Source organism: Gossypium arboreum, chromosome 10, assembly GCF_025698485.1.
Source record: "Gossypium arboreum isolate Shixiya-1 chromosome 10, ASM2569848v2, whole genome shotgun sequence".
Lineage (NCBI taxonomy): Eukaryota > Viridiplantae > Streptophyta > Magnoliopsida > Malvales > Malvaceae > Gossypium > Gossypium arboreum.
This window is the reverse complement of record NC_069079.1, coordinates 24,674,182-24,694,056: the sequence shown is the minus strand read 5'-3', so window position 1 is coordinate 24,694,056 and position 19,875 is coordinate 24,674,182. Positions and strand designations below refer to the sequence as shown.

General features: G+C 34.9%; 1 protein-coding gene and 1 long non-coding RNA gene across 2 annotated transcripts; one reads left to right on the top strand and one right to left on the bottom strand.

Moving 5' to 3' along the window:
- The first annotated feature begins 475 nt into the window (after positions 1 to 475).
- Positions 476 to 13,391, top strand: LOC128281700 (uncharacterized). Its single transcript, XR_008271958.1, has 3 exons — positions 476 to 531; positions 13,060 to 13,173; positions 13,270 to 13,391. It is a non-coding gene; the product is annotated as an uncharacterized LOC128281700 (long non-coding RNA).
- A 5,325-nt stretch (positions 13,392 to 18,716) lies between these two features.
- LOC108488336 (chitinase 2-like) lies at positions 18,717 to 19,861 on the bottom strand. The gene is made up of 2 exons (XM_017792618.2): positions 19,741 to 19,861; positions 18,717 to 19,645 (listed from the first exon to the last, which is right to left on the bottom strand). Exons 1-2 carry the CDS (start codon positions 19,805 to 19,807, stop codon positions 18,822 to 18,824), a joined length of 891 nt encoding a protein of 296 aa, XP_017648107.1. The 5' UTR covers positions 19,808 to 19,861; the 3' UTR covers positions 18,717 to 18,821.
- Between the last annotated feature and the right edge of the window lie 14 nt (positions 19,862 to 19,875).

Sequence of the window (19,875 nt, the reverse complement as noted above, 5' to 3'; positions counted from 1 at the left end):
GTATGTGGAATTTCTAATAATTATCATTTTTCATTGTGATGCAGTGGACATGTCAGAAACTACAGGGAAAGAACAGATCGAAGCCCAACCAGCAAAGAAGGGATGAGGAAGAAAATAGTAGCTGGATTTTCTGCTTAACACATGGGGTTCTTAAACAAATACTATAGGACCCTTTGAATTTTAGAGAGAAATCATGACTTTTTATGAATTGAAAATGCTGAGATTGTCAAAATTTTCCTGGAAAATTTATCATGTTTTCTAGATTCCATTGAATGAAGAGATTCACTTTCTGTAGATCATGATACAATTTTACCATTTTCTATCCCTTTGGGTGGATATTGAAGCTCTAAACTCACCACTAACCAAAGAAAAAAATCATTTACAAGGGTTGTGAACCATCGTGTTTTTACTTCTCGAATCTTTGAATAGCCATGATTATTGAAATTTTTACAGGATTCTCCACCTGAATCTTTTGATATCATGCAATGCTACAAAGTTCAACCCTCTTCACCCAATAAATCTGCAAAAGAGGTAAAATCTCTTTATCTTTTCAGTATTTGGGCCAATAACTGTATTTGAGTGTACTCGAGTGTGAATGTGTAGTCAATTTGTTGGTAGCTTTGGTGTTTTTTGTGACATCCCTAAATTGACCCTAGTCAGAAAGTGGTTTCGGGACCACTAAACCGAGTCATAATAATAATTAACCATCATAATTGATGCTCATTATATGCATATATGCATGTGTGAAAATTTCATGTTTGGATTTTGTTAATTGTAAGTGAATTTTTATCAAATAGGACTTATGTGAGAAAATTTAGAAATGTGCTAGGCAAATGTAAGGTGGCCTATTAATACATGTGGGAAAGTGTTGTCCTTGCATGTCAAATTAGCCAAAATGAAGCATGATGGCGGCCATGCTATGAGTGGAAACATGTTGCCAACATGTTTAGTTAGTGGATTATGTAGGAAGAATAAAGAAATGAAAAAAAAAAGAGAATATGAAGAAAAACAAAGAAAAGAAAAAAAAAGTGTTCATTCTCTCATTTTCTCCTTGCTTGGCGAATGTACTAAGAAGAAAGGGGAAAGCTTGAGAAAATCAGCCATGGGAGTTTTTGGACTAAGGTATGTTGATGTTATCCATGAGATTCATGCATGTTTTTAGTTGATAGTTTGAGTTCCACCTAACCCATGGTCTAAACCTTTACCATGAAATGGGGATGATATTCGACCATGGGTGTTGTCTTCTTGGTATCATTGATGTTTGATGTTTGATGTTGTGGTGGTGAGGCATGAAGATGAGTTAAGTTTCGCTAAGGTGGGTTTGTGTGGATGTCATTTGCATGCTAAGTGTCAAGCTTTGTAATGATATATGTGTATGGTGTCTCGATGTTGTGAATGGAAGTAGAAGAAAAGTAAAAGAAATTTATGTAGAAATATGATGTATGTGGATTCATAGGATGTTACAAATAGATGTGAAGCTATGCTAGAAGAGAAAAAAATTCGCCAAGTGTTCATGGGAGGAAAACTATGTGTTTGAAAGAATAAAAATGATGCCATAATTGATAGTATAGGTATTCGCCATTTAATCAAGTGTGTAGGTGATGTTAGATCAATTTTAGCACATTCGGCTATAGATAGGCATGTTGATAATCTCATTTAGACAATTAGACATAAAAGGGTGGTAATGAGGTTGAAAATTGTTGAATGGCTAGTTGGGTAATGAATGAAGCATTCGACCATATGGGGTAAAAATGGGTCATATGCTCATGAGATAAAATTTTGTGAATTGATGTATTAATGATGATAGTATAGTTGATGTCATGTATATATGTATAAATATTTGGCAAGACGGTTAAACTAGTTAATTTATTGACTAAGCTCAAGAAGCTCGAGGTGGAGAAACAAGCAAAGGCAAAGGAAAGAACATCGAGTAGCTGAGTTGGAACCATTTTGCCCAACACAAGGTAAGTCATTAAGCACATATGTTTGATATTGCTTAAATGATTGTAAAATCTATGCAATTGTATTTAATGGGATGCTATATATATATATATATAAATGAAATTGTATGTGTATGGAGTGATGACAATTGTTGAATGTAAAAGAAATAGTGAAATGTGTAGAAAGTTTGCTTTCGGCACTAAGTGTCTTGGCAATACGTGTACGGTGACGAGATTGGCACTAAGTGTGCATGCTGGAAATATATGGCACTAAGTGTGCATGCTGGAAAAATACTGACCTTTGGGTGTGCGAGCTCAAGGGTATGCACTATGTGTGCGGGCTTAAATTGCGTGGCACTAAGTGTGCAAAATCGAGTATTAAGCAACGTGTGTGCGTACTCTATATATATGGAGGTGTGTCTCCATCGAGTTGAGTATGGACAGCGGATCGGGTAAGTACCTCGAGCTCATGACGAATAGAAAATACGTTCATGCTCGGGGTTGAATTTGGTAAGCCTTAAATCTATGTGATGATTGAAATTGTATGATTGTGGTGGAAATGAGTTAGTGTGTGAAAATGCTTCAAATATCTTGTTGTGTAGAATATGAAATGTGGATGTATGACTTGGTATGAGATTGGACCAAAAGGTCCGAGGAATTATGGTATAGATTCGATATGGATGAGTACCTAACCTCGTTTATTGTTCATGTTGTAGTAACTTTATCAGTGGATTGATGAATGCTTATGACTTACTGAGTTATAAACTCATTCGGTGTTTTCTTGTCACCCATTTTAGGTCTCTCGGACTCGTATTGTTTGCGTGATCGGAACCGTCGTTGAAGTCATCACACCGGCTGAAATATTTTGGTATTGTCTTCGTTGTTGAAGAACATTTGGCATGTATAGGCTATTATATTTTGTTGAACTGTAGATTGTAAACTTTAAGCCATGTGAAAATGGCCTATGTGGTCGTCGAGTGGGATGCTAGAACCTATAGCCACGAGTCTTAGAAACTTTAATTTTGATAAGGTGGCCATAATTTGTGTCATGTATGATGGATGATTAAGGCCAAGGAAAGATTCATGAAATTGGCATAGTCTACTGCAGTAACTGTTGCGGACAGCAGCAGTGAGGTGAGATTGAAAAATAACTAAAAATAGTAGAAGTAGAATTAAATAGTGAATAAATTATGCAATTGAACCTTGATGAATCTAGTTTAATATGGATGGAACGAAACGACCATATGAGCAGTATACTGAGAGATATTAAAGTTCTCGTGAGACAGGTCCAGAACAGTTTCTGGGTCCCCTGTCGTGACTTTGAAAATTTACTATAAATTATCCAGAAAGAATTAGAAGTCATGCCTTATATTTGCAGATTCCATTTTGAGTCTAGTTTCATTAGAAATGAACGGTACCAGTATTAAAGCCCTGTACAGAGAGATATTCAAGTTTTAATGCGCAAAGGTCAGTGTAGTCGACTCCTGTAACATTGGTGACTTTAACTAATAAACTATACCAATTGGCCCGACCAAAAATTCTAGAAATAAATCCATGGATAGATATATGAGTCTAAATTTAGGAAAAATTTACGGAATCAGTTTCCGAGTTTTGAAACTCGAGATATGATTTTTAAGGGGACAGTGACGCAGTTAGCTAGCCTGCCTAGAACAGCAATCGATTTTACAAAGAGAGAAATAAGGAAGTAAGCCGGTAACACCACGTGTTCAAATCCGTGACGGTCACGGGTTTGGGGTGTTACAATTTTATTGGTATCGAGCTATGGTTTAGTCGGTTCTAGGACTACCATAGGCGTGTGAGTCTAGCTATACATGCCAAATTGTTAGTGCTTAATAATGTGATGACTTCGACGGTTGAAATTTTTGTTTTGATTAGCGATGGAACCCGGATAGAGACCCTTGGCGGATGACGTTGAAAGTGTAGCGGCTGCTCCTGCGCAAGGGACACCGCCTGTTGAGCCTCAGTCATCCGCGAATAATCAAAATGAAGGGGCGAAACAAGCCTTCTTCACCATGATGAATGAGTGGGTCGCGCAGTATGCCCGAACTAATCCGGCTGTCCAACCATTCCCGAATTTAAATAATCCACCCAAGAGCCCGTGATGCCATCGATTCGATCTGTGAGGTGAGTAAACCACCGTGGACTTGATTAGGAAGCGTGGGGCCGAGGAGTTTAAGGCCATAGTTACCGATGATGCCGAAAGGTAGAATTCGCTTGATAACACCATTAGAGTGTTTGATGAACTGTCATGCACACCGATGAATGTCTTAAGTGTGCTATATCTTTGTTACGAGACTCACCTACTATTGGTGGAGGACCTTGATTTCCATAGTCCCAAAGGAACAAGTTACTTGGGATTTCTTTCAAACGAATTTCGGAAGAAATATATTAGTCAACGGTTCATCGATCGAAACATAAGGAATTTTTGGAGCTCAAGCAAGGCCGTATGACAAGATCTCGAATACGAACATGAGTTCGTAAGAGTTAGTCGGTATGCTCGGAGTGTGTGGCTGATGAGGTTGCTATGTGCAAAAGATTTGAAGAAGGATTGAATGAAGATTTAAAGCTACTAGTGGGTATTTTGGAGATAAAGGAGTTCGTAACACTAGTCGAACGAGCACGCAAGGCGGAAGAACTTGGAAAGGAGAAGAAGAAGGCTGAATTTGAAGCAAGAGATTATCGTAAAAGATCGTGAGTAAAGCTCCGTTCTCGACCGTAAAGAAATTCGGGAGGACACTAGTAAGTCGAGGCATGCGGGAATTTCCATCGAGCCCGACCATTGACGGACTCCGAGCTACATCGGTAGCTAGTGTGGGCAATAATCGTCAAGAGCGACTGAATGCCCCCAATGTGGAAGACGACACCTAGGTGAATGTTGGGGTAAGTCCGTTAGCAAGGCTCATTACGGATGTGGTTCAAGGACCACTTCATTAGAGATTGCACGGGCTGGATGAGAAGAATAAGATGCAAGGTGCAAGATCTAGTGGGCGACAGACTAGAGGTAGACCCCGAGGATTTCAGGAGGTAGGGGTGGTAATCGAGAGGAGCCACCGACACGGCTGTTCGATCCGAGACCAGCGCTCTGCTAGAGCATATGCCATCCAGCACGAGAGGAGGCATCCTCCCCGACGTTATCATTGGTACTTTTACTCTCTTTGATACTAGTGTGATTGCATTGATTGACCCCGCTCTACTCATTCATATGTATGTGAAACTTTAGCATCCAAGAAGACTCTACTGTTGAGTCTCGAGTTCGTAATTCAGTGTCAAACCCTTTGGGTCAATACGTACTCGTTGATAAAGTGTGCAAGAGATGCCCCTAATAATTCGAGAATCTGTTTTCCTACCGATCCGATGCTTCTACCATTTGATGAATTTGATGTTATTCTTGGTATGGATTGGTGACCGTACATGATGCGATGGTGGATCGCAAAAGGAAAACCATTGATTTGAGGAGTGCAAATAATGAGGTAGTCCGAGTCGAGTCTACTGATTTAAAAGGAGTGCCAGCGATAATATCTTCTATGACCGCTCGGAGGTATGTGAAAAAGGGGTGTGAAACATACCTTGCGTATGTGTTTGAAACTAAAGAGACGGAAAAGAAACTCGAATCGGTACCAGTGGTTTGTAAGTATTCAGATGTTTTTCCGGAGGAGTTACCGGGATTGCCACCGATTCGAGAAGTGGAATTCGGCATCGAAGTTGTACCGGGTACTACGCCGATCTCAATAGCTCCATATCGTATGGCATTAACGGAGTTAAAGGAATTGAAGGTTCAATTGCAAGAATTGACGGATAGAGGTTTCGCTCGACCGAGTTTTTCTCCATGGGGCGCACCAGTATTGTTTGTGAAAAAGAAGGACGGAAGCATGAGGTTGTGCATCGACTATCGTCAACTCAATAAAGTGACGATAAAGAATAAATACCGTTGCCACGAATTGACGATTTGTTTGATCAATTAAAGGGAGCCTCGGTGTTTTCAAAGATAGATTTGAGGTCGGGTACTATCGGTTGAGGTCCGAGAATCGGACATACCAAAACCGCTTTTAGAGCGAGGTACGGTCACTACGAATTCTTGGTGATGCCGTTTGGGCTCACTAATGCCCTCGGTGTTTATGGATTTAATGAATAGAATTTTCAGGCCATACTTGGATCGGTTCGTAGTTGTATTTATCGATGACATTTTGGTCTATTCGAGAGATGAAACTGAACATGCTGAACACCTGAGGCTAGTGTTGCAAATCTTACGAGATAAGCAGTTATACGCAAAGTTCAGTAAATGTGAATTTTGGTTGAAAGAGGTTAGCTTTTTGGGGCACGTGGTGTCCACATCGGGTGTCAGGGTGGACCCGAACAAAATTTCGGCCATAGTCGATTGGAAACCACCAAGGAATGTTACCGAAGTTAGGAGCTTTTTGGGGCTTGCCGGTTATTACCGACAATTTGTAAAAGGTTTCTCAATGATAGCCACGCCAATGACGAAGCTACTCCAAAAGGATGTTAAGTTCGAATGGACGGAGAAATGTCGAAAAGTTTCGATCAATCGAAAACTTATTTGATGAAGCCCCAATTCTAGTGCAACCCGAATCGGGCAAAGAGTTTGTCATTTATAGTGACGCATCCCTACTTGGGTTGGGTTGCGTATTGATGCAAGAAGGGCGAGTTGTGGCATATGCGTCGAGACAATTAAAGCCACATGAGAAAAATTATCCGACCCATGATCTCGAATTGGCTGCCATCATATTCGCCTTAAAGATATGGCGACATTACTTATTTGGTGAGAAGTGCCATGTGTATTCGGATCACAAAAGTCTCAAATATTTGATGACCTAAAGAGACTTAAATCTGCGACAAAGGCGATGGCTCGAGTTGTTAAAAGATTATGAGCTCGTCATTGATTATCACCCGGGAAAGGCTAATGTGGTTGCGGATGCCTTAAGCCGAAATCACTTTGTTTTGCTTTCTGACGATGAATGTACACTTGTCTATCCTACCCGACAATGTGTTAGTAGTCGAATTAAAGGCCAAACCATTGTTGGCTCATCAAATTCGGGAAGCTCAGAAAGTTGATGAGGAGTTGCTTGCAAAACGGGCTGAGTGTGTTCTGAACAAGGAATCGGAGTTTCAAATTGATGATGATGATTGTTTGAGGTTCGAAGTCGTCTGTGTGTTCCAAAGAATTGAACTTATTTCGATAATTCGAACGAAGCCCATTGTAGCCGAATGGCAATCCACCCGGGAGTACGAAGATGTACAACGATTTGAAACGTCGGTTTTGGTGGCATGGTATGAAACGAGACATCTCGATTTTGTTTCGAGATGTTTAATATGTCAACAAGTGAAAGCGGAACATCAAGTGCCTTGAGATTACTTCACCGATCACGATACCGAGTGGAAATGGGATCGAGTCACAATGGACTTTGTATCCGGACCGCCATTGTCGACTAGTAAGAAGGATGCGATTTGGGTCGTTGTAGATAGATTGACTAAGTCGGCTCACTTTGTCCCCGTGACGCACGGATTTTCAATGGACAAACTAGCCGAATTGTACGTTTCTCGATTGTGAGACTACACGGGTGCCTATTTCCATCGTGTCGGATAGAGATCCGAGATTTACCTCGCGATTTTGGAAGAAGTTGCAAGAAGCTTTGGGTACCAAGTTGCATTTCAGACCGCCTTTCACCCCCAAACCGATGGTCAATCCGAACGGATAATTCAAATACTCGAGGATATGTTGAGATGTTGCATTCTTAAGTTTAGTGGTTCATGGAAGCAGTATCGCCTTTGATTGAATTCGCTACAACAATAGCTTTCAATCAAGTATTAAGATGGCGCCTTACGAGGCTTTATACGATCGTAAATGCCGTACCCATTATTCTGGTGAACTTAGTGAAGGTAAATTCTTGAGGTTGATTTGATTAAGGATGCCGAGCAAAAGTTCGAGTAATTCGTGAAAGTTTGAAAGCGCGCCGGATCGCCAAAAGTCGTATGCGGATTTGAAAAGAAAAGATATTGAATATCAAGTTGGAGACAAGGTCTTTCTCAAAGTTTCACCTTGGAAGAAGGTGCTTAGATTTGGTCGTAAGGGCAAATTGAGTCCGAGGTTCATCGGGCCATATGAAGTATCCGAACGAGTTGGGCGATCGCATATCGATTAATTTTGCCCCGAGCTCGAAAAGATTCACAACGTTTTCATGTCTCGATGCTTGACGATATAGGTCTGATCCATCGCACGTAATTGCTCCATCTGAGATTGAGATTCAGCCTAATTTGAGCTATGAAGAGCAACCGGTTCGTATTATGAGGCGTGAAGTAAAAGAATTGCGCAATAGGAAAATCCCGTTAGTGAAGGTGTTGTGGCATAAACACGGAATGGAAGAAGCCACTTGGGAACTTGAAGACTCTATGAAAGAGCGATACCGAGCCTATTTACGGTAAGATTTTTGGGACGAAAATTTCTTAAGTGGGGAGAGTTGTGACATCCCTAAATTGACCCTAGTCGGAAAGTGGTTTCGGACCACTAAACCGAGTCATAATAATAATTAACCATCATAATTGATGCTCATTATATGCATATATGCATGTGTGAAAATTTCATGTTTGGATTTTGTTAATTGTAAGTGAATTTTTATCAAATAGGACTTATGTGAGAAAATTTAGAAATGTGCTAGGCAAATGTAAGGTGGCCTATTAATACATGTGGGAAAGTGTTGTCCTTGCATGTCAAATTAGCCAAAATGAAGCATGATGGCCGGCCATGCTATGAGTGGAAACATGTTGCCAACATGTTTAGTTAGTGGATTATGTAGGAAGAATAAAGAAATGAAAAAAAAAGAATATGAAGAAAAACAAAGAAAAGAAAAAAAGTGTTCATTCTCTCATTTTTCTCCTTGCTTGGCTGAATGTACTAAGAAGAAAGGGGGGGAAAGCTTGAGAAAATCAGCCATGGGAGTTTGCTAGACTAAGGTATGTTGATGTTATCCATGAGATTCATGCATGTTTTTAGTTGATAGTTTGAGTTCCACCTAACCCATGGTCTAAACCTTTACCATGAAATGGGGATGATATTCGCCATGGGTGTTGTCTTCTTGGTATCATTGATGTTTGATGTTTGATGTTGTGGTGGTGAGGCATGAAGATGAGTTAAGTTTGGCTAAGGTGGGTTTGTGTGGATGTCATTTGCATGCTAAGTGTCAAGCTTTGTAATGATATATGTGTATGGTGTCTTTGATGTTGTGAATGGAAGTAGAAGAAAAGTAAAAGAAATTTATGTAGAAATATGATGTATGTGGATTCATAGGATGTTACAAATAGATGTGAAGCTATGCTAGAAGAGAAAAGAAATTGCCAAGTGTTCATGGGAGGAAAACTATGTGTTTGAAAGAATAAAAATGATGCCATAATTGATAGTATAGGTATTCGCCATTTAATCAAGTGTGTAGGTGATGTTAGATCAATTTTAGCACATTCGGCTATAGATAGGCATGTTGATAATCTCATTTAGACAATTAGACATAAAAGGGTGGTAATGAGGTTGAAAATTGTTGAATGGCTAGTTGGGTAATGAATGAAGCATTCGCCATATGGGGTAAAAATGGGTCATATGCTCATGAGATAAAATTTTGTGAATTGATGTATTAATGATGATAGTATAGTTGATGTCATGTATATATGTATAAATATTTGGCAAGACGGTTAAACTAGTTAATTTATTGACTAAGCTCAAGAAGCTCGAGGTGGAGAAACAAGCAAAGGCAAAGGAAAGAACATCGAGTAGCCGAGTTGGAACCATTTTGCCCAACACAAGGTAAGTCATTAAGCACATATGTTTGATATTGCTTAAATGATTGTAAAATCTATGCAATTGTATTTAATGGGATGCTATATATATATATATAAATGAAATTGTATGTGTATGGAGTGATGACAATTGTTGAATGTAAAAGAAATAGTGAAATGTGTAGAAAGTTTGCTTTCGGCACTAAGTGTCGGGCAACAACGTGTGTACGGTGACGAGATTGGCACTAAGTGTGCATGCTGGAAATATATGGCACTAAGTGTGCATGCTGGAAAAAATACGGCACTGGGTGTGCGAGCTCGAAGGGTATGGCACTATGTGTGCGGGCTTAAATTGCGTGGCACTAAGTGTGCGAAATCGAGTATTAAGCACTGTGTGTGCGTACTCTATATATATGGAGGGTGTGTCTCCATCGAGTTGAGTATGGACAGCGGATCGGGTAAGTACCTCGAGCTCATGACGAATAGAAAATACGTTCATGCTCGGGGTTGAATTTGGTAAGCCTTAAATCTATGTGATGATTGAAATTGTATGATTGTGGTGGAAATGAGTTAGTGTGTGAAAATGCTTCAAATATCTTGTTGTGTAGAATATGAAATGTGGATGTATGACTTGGTATGAGATTGGACCAAAAGGTCCGAGGAATTATGGTATAGATTCGATATGGATGAGTACCTAACCTCGTTTATTGTTCATGTTGTAGTAACTTTATCGGTGGATTGATGAATGTTTATGACTTCTTGAGTTATAAACTCATTCGGTGTTTTCTTGTCACCCATTTTAGGTCTCTCGGACTCGTATTGTTTGCGTGATCGAACCGTCGTTGAAGTCATCACACCGGCTGAAATATTTTGGTATTGTCTTCGTTGTTGAAGAACATTTGGCATGTATAGGCTATTATATTTTGTTGAACTGTGGGTTGTAAACTTTAAGCCATGTGAAAATGGCCTATGTGGTCGTCGAGTGGGATGCTAGAACCTATAGCCACGAGTCTTAGAAACTTTAATTTTGATAAGGTGGTCATAATTTGTGTCATGTATGATGGATGATTAAGGCCAAGGAAAGATTCATGAAATTGGCATAGTCTACTGCAGTAACTGTTGCAGACAGCAGCAGTGAGGTGAGATTGAAAAATCACTAAAAATAGTAGAAGTAGAATTAAATAGTTAATAAATTATTCAATTGAACCTTGATGAATCTAGTTTAATATGGATGGAACGAAACGACCATATGAGCAGTATACTGAGAGATATTAAAGTTCTCGTGAGACAGGGCCAGAACGGTTTCTGGGTCCCCTGTCGTGACTTTGAAAATTTACTATAAATTATCCAGAAAGAATTAGAAGTCATGCCTTATATGTGCAGATTCCATTTTGAGTCTAGTTTCATTAGAAACAAACGGTACCAGTATTAAAGCCCTGTACAGAGAGATATTCAAGTTTTAACGCGCAAAGGTCAGTGTAGTCGACTCCTGTAACATTGGTGACTTTAACTAATAAACTGTACCAATTGGCCCGACCAAAAATTCTAGAAATAAATCCATGGATAGATATATGAGTCTAAATTCAGGGAAAATTTATGGAATCAGTTTCCGAGTTTTGAAACTCGAGATATGATTTTTAAGGGGACAGTGATGCAGTTAGCTAGCCTGCCTAGAACAGCAATCAGATTTTACAAAGAGAGAAATAAGGGAAGTAAGCCCGGTAACACCATGTGTTCAAATCCGGTGACGGTCACGGGTTTGGGGTGTTACAATTTTTATTCCTCAGCCAAACTCTTGAGTTTAGGCTGATAAAAGAAAGAAACTATTTTAAAACGTCATGTCTTAATAATTATGGGTCTCCTTTGGTTGATTGATGATGTAGAGATCGAGGCACAAGTGTGACAGCCTCCACTAAACTCATGAGGTTTGTAGTTGGTTTTTAACTGTGAAAACACTAGTTTGGTTTCTACATGTTTGGATACGAGGAATGTTTTTCTTTTAAATACTGAAAAAGATAATTGACACAAAAATTAAATAAGAAAGTAGTATTTTTAATTAACCTTTTTAATAATAATTCCAGTGACTTAAAAAGTTACACTAGATATTAATTCCCTAAAGTATGTAGTACATGTCCCCGTACAGCGCTTTTTCTTTTTTCCCTAAAATAATTAGATCATTGTAGTTTAACTTGAACTTTTGTGCTTAAAATTAAATGCAATATGGAGTTAAGCTAAAATGGTTCCATTGGATATGTCATATCATATCTTAAATTAATATCAAATAAGTTGATTTTCAAATTATATTATCAGACACTATATTTGTTAATTTAGTCTCTACTTTAATTTAGTTATTTTAATTTTTATACTCTTGGAATTTGAAAATTTTAGTCTTTAAGTTCTGTTATTTTTAAGATTTAATGTGTTATTGTCACATGTGTAATGGTCTGTTTGTTATTTTTACATATTATTCAAAAAACTTATACATTGAATATAAATTCATAGTATGTAATGTTCTTATTCACTGCTTCTTTACAATCATTTCTATTTCTTTAAGTTTTTTCAGATACTATGATTCAATGCTAGTCTTTTAGGGTAAAACGTTGCTTTTTATTGGTGAAAATGGTCTTACTTAGTGCTTGAAATCCTTTTTGGGGTTTTTTTTGACAAATATAGATTGACCATTATATGCTTTCACCTCTGCTTCAAAACTTTGACTTGCCAGTTTCATTTGTGTTGAACACTAATGATTATTAAAACTTGGTTATAGATGGTTAATTTTTTCACCGAAACCTCTCATTTTTGTTGCTCTTCTTGCAGCATGCTGATGAGAGCGTTGTTGATCCTCCACTTTATGTTCTTACCACTCAAACACTAACAAGGTTAGCTTAATGCCATCTTTTCATCCACCCTCAGTCAATTATTTCCTCTTAACTCTCTAAACTTGCTGTCAAGGAACAACCTAAATGATTGAGAAACCATCCTATTTTAGAAATGTAGTCATTGTCAATGCTAAAGCTATCCAATAATATCATAATCCTTTATTACATTGGCATTATTTTTGAATTTAGCATCTTCAGAAATTCTTGGTTGACATATATATTTTTATTTGAACGTGCAGGAGATCTAGATTAGGAAGTTGGAACTTTTGGCATTGCGTATTTTTATTTACGCATACATAAATATTGTTATATATAATATAATTCTTATTTTTCAGAATTTTAATAGATTTAGTTCATTTTCAAATTAAAATGTTATTTAGTATTTTAATTTTAATATTATAATTTAGTTATATTAATAAAATACTACTTGTATTTTATAGCTTATCATGTTTGAGCAACATTGCAATATTGAAAATCTTGGTCGAGTTAACAAAGTTAAGGTCAAAAGGCGAATCACAGTGGAGAGTTTGCAATTAGAACCACTTTGTAATCAGGTTGCTGAATTTCTCCTTTTTCTATATTTTGTTCACTGAGGGTATATTTTGTTTTTCTTTTCTTTCTGATGAGTTGGCTAATTTAATAATCTACAGAGCATGGAGAAGTTCTTCAAGTTCTCCACTATGAAGTTGGACAGAAATATGAACCACATTATGATTACTTCTGCTTATCATTTCTGCTCTTACAGAGGACACAAAAGCTCTCAATCAGCTTATATGTCAATTTATTTTATTTTTTCTCCTTTTTGCTTATATGCATAAATACTTATTTTTTGCCCAAGCTAGTTAGAGTCTAAAGTTAATTGCAAAATTTTGATAAACTTTTTAGTGTTTTGTTTTAGTCTCTGATCTTGTATTTGATGGCATGGCAGAACATACTTATCCAGGATGGGAAGGAGATGGCATCAGTGCTTTATACTTATTGCAGCTGTGTCAAAGCACTTCCTCAGGTATTTTAGCCTTAGTTGATTTTAATTTATACATATTTTTAAGGTAAACAATGTTCTAATATAATCTACTAATTTTAGTGTAAAGCAATGTTCTTTTTTATGTGGTGTAGGGGGTATGTTGGAATTCACAGTTCGGGATTCAGAAACTTTCTGCTGAAACCGGAGCTACTTCAATCTATTGTGGATTCTGGTTTTGAACATCCTTTCGAATTAAGGCAAAGTTTTAAACTCATGTCTGATGTTAACATTCGTGAATTCCATGAATTAAGTCATTTTGTTTTTCTTGCTTTTAGTGACTTATAATGGTGGGCAGTATACAAGTTTGGTGCTTTATTATTTTGATTCTATATTTATATTTAATCTAATTTTTATTATTTATTTTAATTTTGATTCTATATTTTTATTTTTATTTTAATTTGATAATGAATTTTAATAAAAAAAATTTATATTTAAATCATGGACATTATTCTTCTCAATATTTTGATAATGAATTTTAATTTTTTTTATATTTTTCATGATCTTTTTAATATTTTTTTTAAAGGCCATGACCTTTAGCGGCGTTTGTGGGAAAAGCGCCGCTAAAGGCCATGACCTTTAGCGGCGTTTTTTCAAATAAACGCCGCAAAATTTGGAGACACCATCTATAGCAGCGTTTTTTGCGGCGCTTGTAAAAACGTCGCAAATAGTTTTAGTGGCGCTTAAAAGCGCCGCTAAAGGCCTAAAAAAGCCGCTAAAAGTCAATTTGGCTGTAGTGAAAATGTATACTTTATAGGCTCAAAAGCTCACAAAAAATATGGTTTTAATGTTAAACTTGTAAATTTAAAATTTTAGGCTAATGCTTAAGTTCAGGGAGACAACCTAAAATAATAATTTATAAAAAAAAAACTTATCATGCTTGACTATCTTGTGCCTTAAAGTATAAATCACACAATGCATAAGAATTCACAAATTAATCCCAAACAAAATCAATAAAAAACTTCAAATCAAAAAAAAATTAACTTCAATGTTAGGTTTGAGAAAATTACTTAAACACAAAAAATAATCCAGGGACTATATCACATAAACATATAAAATCCTTTCCACACTTAAGATGTGCATTGCCCTCAATATACAGACAAATATAAACACAATAAACAAAATATCATAAGTGAGGAAGAGAATTGAAACTATCCTGAATTTGGATGATTTCTCCGGAATAGTGAAATTTGAAAATGTAGGAGATCCTAAATTAAGCACATTGTTTTGAGCACACTAATAAAAGATAGACAAAAATCAAATAAGATAAAGAGATAACATAAAACATAATAAAATAAAACATATAAGTCTGAAAATTAAAATAAAAACAAATAACAACAAAAATACAAATACAAATAAAAATAAATAAAATAAAACATAAAACTAAATGGAATCAGTAACCTACATTGTGTGGAATGTCAAAATCGAGAGGCATGCGTACAACAAGGGATCTATATACAAATAAAACCTATCTCTACGTATAGTATACATAAAACTACTAATTCTAAAAAGATAAATTATCAACAATATATACCTTTAATAATTTTTAAATTTAATTATTTAATCTTATTTTCCTATACAAGAAAATCTTAATTATTTTTATTATCATTAACATTAAAATTATTTATTAATTATTTAATTTTTGAACAATAATTATTTATCTTATTTGTCTACTAAAATAAAATATTAATTACTTTCATTATCATTAACATAAAAACTTTATTAATTATTTAACTTTTAATGATAATTATTTAATATTATTTTCTTATTAAAAGAAAATATTAATTACATTAACATTAAAATTTTAAATTAAAGTAAAATTCCTTAATCAATTAATTTTGTTTTTTAGATAATTAATTAATTTTATTACATTAACTAATTTTTTCAATGCCTTTTATTCATCATTATAATATATATATCCTTATAAGTAACACTATATAAATCAATTAATTTATCTGATTTTATTAATTCATCATTAATGCCTTTTATTAAATGTTTATTTTTATTAAATTAAAAATAGGCTAATATTTAATTAAAAATAAAGTAATGTTTTATATTTATATGTATAAATAAATTGTAATATAATGAAACAAAATAAATATATAACTTTTTTAAAATAAAATGCTTATTTTATTAAACTTCAGCAATGAGTTTTTGTTAGTATATTATCAATTGTTTTTAATTCAATATATTAAAGAAATATAATATCATAAAAATTAATTTCTTTAAAAATAATTATCTATCTTCAAATAAATATATTGGAAAGTTACTCTAATAAGAAAATTGCCCTTCTTTTAAGTGTTTTAATAGAGGATTATAAAATATATATAAATTTTATGTTTTAAAATAATGATTATAGAAAGAAGAATGGGGTATTGTGGAGAACATATATGATAATGGGCAGCAATGAAGTAGTAGGTTAAATTTTTTATATTTATAAAATTTTGGGTAAACTACTAAAATCGTCATTTTTGTTTGCTTCAGGTTATATTTTAGTCATTTATATTTGAAATGTTACGCTTTAATCACTTATGTTATTGTGTTGTAGCATTTTAGCCACTGAGCCATTAATTGTCGTTAACAGTGTAGCGGTAAGCTGACATGGCATGTTAAATCATCATTGCAAACAAAAAGTATAAGTTAAATTATACTATTGGTCCTTTTTTTTTTTTCTTGAGCAATTTAATTCTTTTCTTTATGTTCTTTTAACTTTATTTTTTTTCTTTATTTTCCATTCTCTTTTATCTCTCCCTCTGTTTTCCTCCCTTCTCCATTTGTTTTACCATAGTTTTTTTTTGTTTTCCATTTGTTAAAATTAGTCCCTTTACTTTTATTGTTTTGAACAATTTAATTTTTTCTTTTTATTTCTTTATTTGTTAAAGCCAAATATCTTTGATTACATACTCCATGTGTAAACCCATAGACCATTCTTGATCACTACAAGATGAATAAAATCAATTCTATTGAATTAATCAATATTAATTTTTCTTCGATATATAATAGAACACCAAGCTAAATTCTACCAAAGACATTGATCTGCTTACCAAATTGGTGCTAAGAACTAGAAACCAAGCTAACCCTAATGAGGTTAGAAGGGTTAACCAGTATCATGAGAATTTTCATTGAAATATCAGGTCCAAGCAATTTTATAAAAGTATCACAATAATCCATTCTTGGATCCTTTGGATAGCTTCAACAATAACCGTAAAATATCATAAACCTCAATTCACAATTATCTATAATAAGCAAAAAAAGATTAAAAAAAATCTATATTTTGGGTTTTCATTGACGATCAATACAAAATTGTTACCCTAAGTTGAAAACATATTAAAAACTAATCAAAAGGAAGATTAAATGGAATGTATAGGAAATACCCAATACCAAAATAAAAGTATAAGGACTAGTTTTAACAAATGGAAAATATAGAAAAACTATGTTAAAGGAAATGGAGAAGGGAGGGAAATAGAGAATGAAACAAAAGAGAATGGAAAAAAAAAGTTAAAAAACATAAAAGAAAAAATTAAATTGTTCAAAATGAAAAATATATAGGGACCAATTGTACAATTTAACCTAAAATTTCTGTTTAAAATAATGATTTAACATGCAACGTCAGCTTACTATTATACTGTTTACAGCAATTAATGGCTCAATAACTAAAATGTTATAACACGATAACGTAAGTGATAAGCTATAAAAGTAACATATTTTAATCTTATTCTTAATGCATTTTTGGATGATTAATTATAAAAATTAGTGAATTTGATGCTCCTAATCCTTTAAATTCATGTTTCTATACTTAGAAGAGTAATTTGGAGCGAAAGGAGCAAAAACGAGCCAAAATCGGACAAATAGAACTGTTTTCAGGATCTACATGGCCTGGGCATCTATTTCACACCCTACTGCCCAAATACACAGAGAAGTCCAATTTTTAGACTTTCTGAGCATTCTAAAGTCTATAAATACCAATTAAAAGAAGACATAAGGGGCAATCAGAGAAGATCGAAGAAAACACTCGAAGAATGCCATCAGAATCAACTTGGAAGCAGATCTCCCTCAAGATCGAAGATCTCCATTGAATTTCTTTCGAAGTTTTATTGAGTTTCTTTATGTCTTGTAGTTATCCTAACTTTGAGATGTTTCTATTCAGAATTATGAACTAAATTCCCTACATACTTAGGGAGGATGAAACCTATGATGAATCTTATTATTTGATTTCTGATTTACATGATAAATACTTGATTCTTGTTCTCAATTATGTATGCTTATTTCTTGTTTTAATATTTCCTGGATATTAATTCATGTTTAATGTGCTTATTTTAGTGAAGCAAAAGTCTCTGTTTAAGAGTAGATCTGGAATAATTGAGTGGAGTTGCATGCAATCCTAGAAATAGGACGACATAAATCTACCGAATTAGAGTCAAATCTAATAGGAGAATCCATAGATCGAGTTAATGCGATGATAGAGGTTTTAATTAGAAAGATATTTCAATTAATCAACCTAGAGTCAGTTATTCTTACTCTCGAAAGAGATATTAACATAATTTAAGAATTTCTACGAATCAAAACGCAAGTGACTAAATTGTTTAATTCAGATTCATAATACTAGGTGAAGTTTAGGTGAATTCTTTCCTGACTATTGTCTTTCTCATTTGTTATCTTCGATTATTTTCCTATTTCATTCTTTGTTGCGTTTTTAGTTAAATTAGATTAGTAAATTTAGATTAAAAACAATCACCCCAATTTGTCGGCTAAATAATAGAAAGACGGTAATTACTAGTACTTTTAGTCCTCGTGGATACGATATTCCCTACTCACCATAACTATACTATTGTTTGATAGGTGTGCTTGCCTTAATCGTATTTATAGTTAGTTTAATGACCATCAGCAAGTGACTAAAACGTAACATTTCAAACATAAGTGACTAAAATGTAACTTGAGGTAAACAAAAATAACTATTTTAGTAGTTTACCCTAAAATTTTAAATCAAATAGTTATCCCAACACTTCAAAAAAAAATTAATGTGGTTTTTAGGTTTTTATTTTATTTTAGTTGATAACAATAAAGATATATTAAAATATTTATTTATAAATATTACAAATAAATAAATTTATTTTCATTACAACTAATCAATGACCAAATACATCGTAAATAACTAATAGTAATTGCAGAACAAATAAAATTTCACACAGATACCGTGGAATTCAGCAAGAAATCTTGAGATTTCCTCTCATAGTAATAGTCATTGGAGGAAGAAGCATCAGCAGAGAATATCATAACTCCATTAACACCAAATCCATCGTCTTCCAAAAGACTTAAGGCGTCAAAAAATGCATCACCTTGAATCCCCCTTCCATTAACTTCATAGCTAGGCAATAGCTTTTCCTTATCGAATTGTCCGGCTCGAATCTTGAAAGCTTCCACGTAAGATTTGGGTTTCCTAACCTTATCAGTGTAGAACTGATAGTTGACGAAGTCGATCACATCTCCGTAATTCTCAAATAGTTCAATGTAGGGTGCTGTTGTTTTATGGTAAGGAGCAATGGTGGCTACAGAAATGACACTTTGGTTCTTCAAGAGAGTGATGAGTTCACCTATGCAATAAGCAAAACTTGAGTTGGGTCTTGGGAAGTTTTCATAGTCGATGTCGATGCCATCGAGATGGTACTGTTGGGCCATCGATGACAATGATGAGAAGGCATTGGATATCCATTGTTGGGTGTCGTCAGGGGTGTACCACCGGAGGACTTTGTCCCCTAAGCTCCACCCTGAAAGACTGGCCAAGGCTTTCACATTGGGGTGGCTTTTCTTCATTGCTGCAACTGATTCTGGGGTTAATGTGTCTGCCCAATATGGTGAGAATTTTCCGTTCTGGGTATTGCCGGAGGGATCGGCATCGATGGCGAAACTAAGTATGAAGTGGAAATCAATGCCTTCTTCCACTGGAACAGCCTCCAGTTTCACGGGTACGCCTGTTGCTCCAATGTACTCCATCATCACTTTGCCATCTGAATCATATCAGACAATGAATTTAGAACATGCTGCTAGTTCTAGGAAACCAATACTATGTAATCCAAGCTTATATATGCCAACAGATACTTACAGCAAAATTGCTGTGATAAGAGCAGAATTCCGGAAAGTTGAAAAAGGAAGAGCTGAAACATGGACATCTTCTGGGGTTGACTGAAAGAGGGAAGTCCGGTGTTAATTAGCTTTGTAATATTATATCTATATATAG

Bases quoted from the DNA above. Each gene is read 5' to 3' on its own strand.
- LOC108488336 (XM_017792618.2), bottom strand. From the start codon at position 19,807: ATGTCCATGTTTCAGCTCTTCCTTTTTCAACTTTCCGGAATTCTGCTC. The intron at 19,646-19,740 runs GTAAGTATCTGT...GATATGATTCAG, and splicing joins CTTATCACAGCAATTTTGCT to ATGGCAAAGTGATGATGGAG.